The sequence below is a fragment of the Lolium rigidum genome, chromosome 2, assembly GCF_022539505.1.
Source record: "Lolium rigidum isolate FL_2022 chromosome 2, APGP_CSIRO_Lrig_0.1, whole genome shotgun sequence".
NCBI classification, from domain to species: Eukaryota; Viridiplantae; Streptophyta; class Magnoliopsida; order Poales; family Poaceae; genus Lolium; species Lolium rigidum.
The window spans coordinates 242,718,759-242,725,722 of NC_061509.1; the positions used below are offsets into that span (position 1 = coordinate 242,718,759).

The 6,964-nt window shown below is 49.5% G+C and overlaps 1 protein-coding gene across 1 annotated transcript; it reads right to left on the minus strand.

Moving 5' to 3' along the window:
* Positions 1-203: 203 nt before the first annotated feature.
* LOC124688425 (protein EXORDIUM-like) lies at positions 204-1,340 on the minus strand. The gene has a single exon (XM_047222104.1). The coding sequence runs from the start codon at positions 1,310-1,312 to the stop codon at positions 362-364; it is 951 nt and encodes a 316-aa protein (XP_047078060.1). The 5' UTR covers positions 1,313-1,340; the 3' UTR covers positions 204-361.
* Between the last annotated feature and the right edge of the window lie 5,624 nt (positions 1,341-6,964).

Here is a 6,964-nt window from a genome sequence, read left to right on the forward strand (position 1 = left end):
TTAGCAACCTTGAACGTGTCAGCTGCCGTTCCTCATCGTCTCCATCCAATCTGGGATCGCCCAGAGCAGCACCCGCAAGTGTCACCCAATCGGGCAACAGCTCCGTGAATATTACAGACAAGTGAAGAAATAGTGCATATTACACTCAACGCAATTGAAGAAATAGTGCATATTACACTCAACGCAAGTGAAGAAACAGAGCATTTCAAAATAGAACATCTCATTTTACCTTTTACCATGATCTTCACATCACTCCAATACTCTATACACTGGTGCTATACTACATATCCTCACAGAGTTTACAGATTGCTGATTTCACCACTACAAATCCTCACAGAGTTTACATACCCTCCGAGTGTAATCAGACCAAGGTCGAACACGTCGACGTGGCCGGGTCGAAGAGCGCGGGAAGAAGGTACTTCCTCCCGTGCGCGCCATTGGCATTGTAGCTCGCCCCCGTCGTGGCGTCCACCGCCAGGTTCCCGGCGTACCCGGGGTACGCTCCACTACCATAAACCCCCGGGCACGCCGTGCACGCCTCCAGCGCCGCCCCCTTGGGCCCCTGGTAGAACCCGTCGCCGAACGGGTTGGTGACGGCGCCGGCGACCATGCTCGCCACGTTCATCACCATGCCGTCCATGCCAACGTCGCCGCTCGGGGGCGCCAGCGCCGGCGCCTGGGGCCCGTACACCGGCTTGTGGAACGGCCACGCGCACTGGCCGGGGCACTGGGTCGCGGAGTTGCCGACCCAGACGTACGCCGCGCGCGCCCCGGCGACGGACCCGTGCAGGCCGCAGCGGCTCATGCAGAAGCCCTCCACGGCCACGTCCTCCGCGGTGAGCACCAGCGCGATCCCGCCCTTGCCGGGCCTCGCCCGCGCCGCCAGCGCCGGGAGCTGGGAGAGCTTGAGGCTCTTCCCGAGCGAGCACCGCTCGTCGGAGACCTGCCTCGCGAGCGTCACCTGCGTGATGGTCTTCGCGCCTTGTGCTGCGGTGACTTTGGCTTTGGAGAGGTAGAGCTGGTCGATGGTGCCCCACCACTGCGAGACGGACGGGGTTGGTGCTGGAGAGGCGGCGGTGAGCGAGAGGAGGAAGTCGGAGACGACGGCCTTCTGCGCCGGCGTGAAGCGGCCGTACCAGAGGACGGAGACCGGGATGGCGCCGCGCAGCACGGTGCCGTTGTGGTACGTGAGGAGCTCGCTGGGCTGCGGCGTGTACAGCTCCATCAGCCTCCTGCCGGCTCCGAGGGAGCCATGAGCGAGGCTCAGCAGCAGCACGAGCGCGAAGACGTGGCTCGTGTGTGTGGCGGCCATTTTCGTTTCTTGGAGCTTTGCTAGTGGAAGAAGTGGCAGCTTGCTGATAGCTGAAGATCTTCAGTGGAAGAGGTGTACGTGTCTGGGTGTGGTTTTGGAGGCGGTTTTGGGTGGGTTTTATAGGTTCGATCTTGGCGCGTGGAATGGCACTGGCAGGTCGGAGTTTCGTGTACCCTTCCTGACCATACGGCCCATGCTTTGGGTTGGGTTGGGTTGCCGCCTCTGTTTCCGCTAGGTATGGCTTTCGGTTGACTCGGTGGGAAGCAGCTGGCTGATTCGTCTGGACCGACGGCGAGCGGCGACGCGCGCTCATTGGCCCGTCGTTTCCCCGCACGCCAGACAACATTCATTCGTACTCATGCAGCTCCGATGTTCATCGCACGGAGCAATGATGCAAAACGCGATATTAGACTAGTCACAATGCATAGTATCATATAGAAGTATCATGCGTATGATACTACTACATGTTAATATCTTCACAATGCATGGTATCATATACTAGTATCATAGTCTCCATATATTAATTGTTTTGTAGAATCTCAATGCAAATATGTGCACAAGATTTACTTGACATTATTTTTTCTAGTAGTATGTGCTATGATACGGTATCTACCTATGATACTAGTACACTCTCTCTCATCTTTAATTGCACTGCCACATCAGCATTTTGCATGCATGGAATGCATGATACTACCTATGATACTCCCATTGTGGGTAGTCTTATTCAGGAGTATTCCTACATGCATACATAATGCATGCATATCGAGGGCTAAAATGTGCCTCATTCACACAAAAATAAGGAGGTAATTACAGAGAACCACAACTTAAGGGGCAGTAAATTCGCAACAAAAAAAACTTAAGGGGCAGTCATTACACAATCTTACATTTTAGTTTATGATGTTTTTAAAATGATGGGGTGTGGTTAGGAGAAATATATATGAGGGGAGAAGCAGATATGCAATGGCAAGAGATGAAAAAAATGTAAATATGTAGTGCCAACGGATAAAGAATATAGATGTACATAGCTTGTATGATTTAATCTATGGTTGTTCTATTAGATCAATGTACTTGGCCCTAAGAACTAAGAAAGTTAAATATAATGGCCACATAGGAACATCTAATGGGGCAAGATTCGTGTAAAAATTGAAGTTTGTTATAGTTAGCCACAAATAATAGTATATCTTAATTAAAGATGTTCAATTGCACAAATGGTGAAAATCTAGAGATAACAAGTGTTGTTTCTTTGATGAGTTGAAAACTACGAATAATTTAGTTTTTCAAATGTAAGCAAGCAGAATATGTGTGTGTGTGCTAACTATGCAACTACTTTGATGGATTTGCCAAAGAGGTCTTCATATATCGGTGGATGCATTGAGAATTATTCTTTTAGTGTTAAGAATCTAATCACAGTGGGTATGCAAGTGTGATATGGCCGTTCTTGAAGACCATGAACAAAAATTTCAACTCCATGTTCCAACTAGTGTCATGTATTAGGTTTCATGTAGGATCACTTGCAGAAAAATGGCTATATGTGTCAACATACTAGGAGAGGGCTCAAGATTTGCTACCAAGCCCGCTACTAGTAAGATCATACTAGTAACCTACCCATGAATGAGGAACGCTATCATTATTTTGAGACGAGGAGAGAGCATAGGCCCTACTTAATAGTAGCGTGCCAAAATTCGACACGCTACCCTGGTAGGGTACGCACGAAAGCGACACACCACCATTATTTTACGCCGAGGCAGGATCATCGGCCCCACTTAGTAGTAGTGTTTAATTATTCACTAACACTACAAGTAACAAATCAGAAAGTCGCACACTACCAGTACCAGCCATGGCCACCAACGCCCACGTACGGCGGTGATCACCCTCGTCTATTTCCGCGTCTATCTGTTGCCTGCCAAAACCCACCGGCAAGCAGCGACGAGCAACACGGAGAGCCGGGAGGCTCCCAGGACTGCTGGTGGGCCCTGGTCCCTCGGGCAACGGCCCGCAATGCTCCGGCACACGTCCTGGCGGTTGCAAGGGCGTGCCACCTGACCTATACTTGGTCGGGGAAGGTGTTGGATTGCTTCGATTAGTTTCTGCATGGCAGACACGTAAACATTAAATGAGCCTCGATCGGCTCTCGGGTTACCTCGCTGAATCGGCTCAAAGAGCCGATTAACCCATGGTTCGTATTGGATCTTATGATAACATGGGTTTCCTGCTTCATCAATACCAAGTTAAATCAATCTACGACAGTTTAGGGCTTTCACCGCATAACCGGAACGTCCTACACGTAGTTGAGCCTGGCAGATACGAAAGATAACGGAAAACTAGTCCTCGAGGAGGCCTAAAAACCAACATGGAGTCGATTCCCGGAACATCCCTTCTTGGATCGGCAAACCATACCTTGCGCACTACTGGATCATTCAACCCATTTGCAAGGCCTAACTATGCAGATATCAAACTAAACCTTGAAGAACAAGGAACAACTATAACAGATCAGATCTACTAAATAAAGATGAAGCAAGGTGCTGCCCTTACATCCAAGATAGGTGTAAAGGCAGCTAGATATCGAGGGGCAGTATAGCTAAGCAAACATATTCAGAAAAGCATCGATGCAAGCCCCAAAACATCTATGATAAGGGTGTTACTCGCCATCAACAAGGCTTCAGTACGAGCAACACCAAATAACGAATAAACCGATACTGCCTAGATCGCAAGATGCGATCTAGGCAGCATGATGCTTACCCGTAAGAAACCCTCGAAACAAGGGGTGGCGATGCGCCTAGATTGTGTTTGTTGTGAACGTGATCGTCCTCCTTTCTCAATAACCCTAGGTACATATTTATAGTCCGGGGACTTTCTATCTTTGGAATAAACCTAGTCGTATACGACCAAACTCTATCTCTTAATTCTAAACTAAGATGCGATCTACCATAATGTACAAATACACGGGCAATCTAGCCCAAACTCTCGCACGAGGCCGATTCAGAGACACTTCATGTACATATCCTCCAAGCCCATCTCAATTACGGCCCATCTTCTGATTTGGCCAAAATCTGGTGATAACACATGCCCCCCTGGTTTTGGCAATAATAATTCCAAAACCACTTTGTTTTTCCTTCATCGGGTCATGTGTTGCAGAGCAGAACCGCTACAGTGCCCTTTCATCATGATGCCTTGCCTTCTCAACTTCTCCGCACTACACGATTTGACAGTTTTGGCACCGCATCCTCGAAACTGCCACAACATTGAATTATCTTCCACTATATCCCCTTTATTTAAACTCATCCGAGCAGTTCGCTTCCACATCGCCTCCTCATCCTCTTGCTCTGCATTAGCCACCGAAAAACCCCCTTCCTCTGCCATGGACTCCTCCTCTTCTGCCTCCTCGGGTCTCTCCTCCCTCTCTTCCTCCTCCCGTGAGCCGACGCCGGAGTACGACCTGATGGCGGCGTACGAGGCCCTCGCCCCATTGAAGTGGGACGAGGCGGACTGGGACTTCTCTATCTGGTCAGAGGATGATGAATCCCTGACCGACGGGGAAGACAACCTCCATTTCCTCATTGATGGGGATTTGGAGGAGGAGAGCGACGACGACGCTCTCTGGGGCGAAGACATCTCCTCCGACGAGGAGGATGAGGAAACGGAGGAGGACACTTCCTCCGACGAGTACCCGCCGGTGAAGCGCTTCCGCGCCGGGTCGGAGGATGACGACGACGGCGACGATGATGAAGAAGACGAAGCTCCCGCCAGGCGGCTTCGAGCAGCCGACGAAGACGTCGCCGGCAGCAGCGCCGACGGCAGCTACGACGGCGACGATGAGGGCAGCGACGGCCCCTAGGCTAGGGACTACTAGTATAGGGCTAGTAGTAGTAATTTAGGTGGTAGATCATCCTTTTGAGAGCAATCGGCTCTTAGTTGTAAAAAATCCTCTTATCAATGAAGAATGTTTCCCAATTCGATTTCTCCGATTGTCCAATTTGATTCTCCCAATTGTCAAAGTAAGTCCACGCACCAAGAACCGATAGCAACGCATCGGTCTTTCACCATAAAAAGCCAATAAGGCCAAACTCAGTTACCTAATTTGACAGGTCCAAGCAGACATTCCCCAAATTCAAACGGTAACCTCTAGAGTCGATGGCTGCGCATCGGCTTTTTTATTCTAAAGTCGATGTCTGTGCATCAGCTGTACTTTGCGAATTTTTTTTTACCGGCCGATTTCATACATCGGCCCCCATATTTTACTGCCCATCATCCCACATACTTGGGAAATACTTCTTGAGATGCTGGCCATTGATAGCCACTGGGAACTTCTCGCCGCTCAGCTCCTCGAGCATGTATGCGTTACCCTTTGAACCTTGGTCGACTCTGTACGGCCCGTGCCAATTTGGAGACCATTTACCATACACTTTATCCTTAGTCCCCACCGGCAGCACAGCTTCCCATACCAGATCACCAACGTGGAACTCCTTTGGTCTCACCTTCTTATTATACGCGCGAGCTACCTTGGCTTTGTTCTCTTTAATTTTCTCAAGCGACCACAGTCTAAGTTCCGTTACATCCTCAATGCTGTCACTCATCAGGGTTGCATACTCTTCAGTAGTTAAGTCATTCTGAAACGCAATCCGTCTCGACCCAGCCGTGATTTCCCAGGGCAATACGGCTTCTTGTCCATAGACCAGATGATATGGCGAGGTTTTTATCGCTCCATGACATGACATGCGATAAGCCCACAAAGCCTCTGACAATACCTCATGCCAACGTCTAGGGTGCTCGTCGATTTTCCTCTTAATCAGCTTGATAAGGCTCTTGTTGGACGCTTCAGCCTGCCCATTTGCTTGAGCATAGTATGGAGACAATCGGATCAGCTTAATTCCCATGTCCTCGCAGAACTTTCTAAACTCGCGAGAAGTGAAAACCGAACCTCCATCGGTCGTGATAGTCTGGGGAATCCCGAATCTATGAATGACATGCTCCTTCACGAAATTGATAACATCTTTCGATGCCACTGACTTCATATGGACGGCCTCCACCCATTTAGTGAAATAGTCTGTAATGGCCAGAACCCACTCATGGCCTTTGCTCGATGGAGGATTAATTTTGCCGATCATATCCATGCCCCAACCTCGAAATGGCCAAGGCTTGATGATGGGATTCATCGCTGATGCGGGTACCATCTGAATGCTCCCAAACTTCTGACATGCTTGACACCATTTATAGTACTTAAAACAATCCTCAAGCATGGTGGGCCAATAAAATCCCGATCGCCTGATCAGCCATTTCATCTTATGAGCCGATTGGTGAGTTCCACAGGCGCCTTCGTGTACCTCGTGTGACTCGGCTGGTCCCAAACATTTGAGAAGTAACCCTTCTAAAGTCATGTAGAACATGTCATCCCCAATAAGGACATACTTCATGGCCTTGTATCTTATCCGTTTAGGTGCCCCCCGAGCCGAATCTTTCAAGTAATTGAAGATATCGGCTCTCCAGTCATCTGGCTCCAGGAACTGTACCTGAACATCAGCCCCATCTGCTACGTCCTTGTAGCCTGACGCCATTTGTGCGAGATCGTTTGCCTCGGTATTTTGCGACCTTGGGATCCAATTGAAGTTTATGTACCTGAACTGTGCCATCAGCTCACGGCATTGCATCCATAAT

Bases quoted from the DNA above. Each gene is read 5' to 3' on its own strand.
- LOC124688425 (XM_047222104.1), bottom strand. From the start codon at position 1,312: ATGGCCGCCACACACACGAGCCACGTCTTCGCGCTCGTGCTGCTGCTG.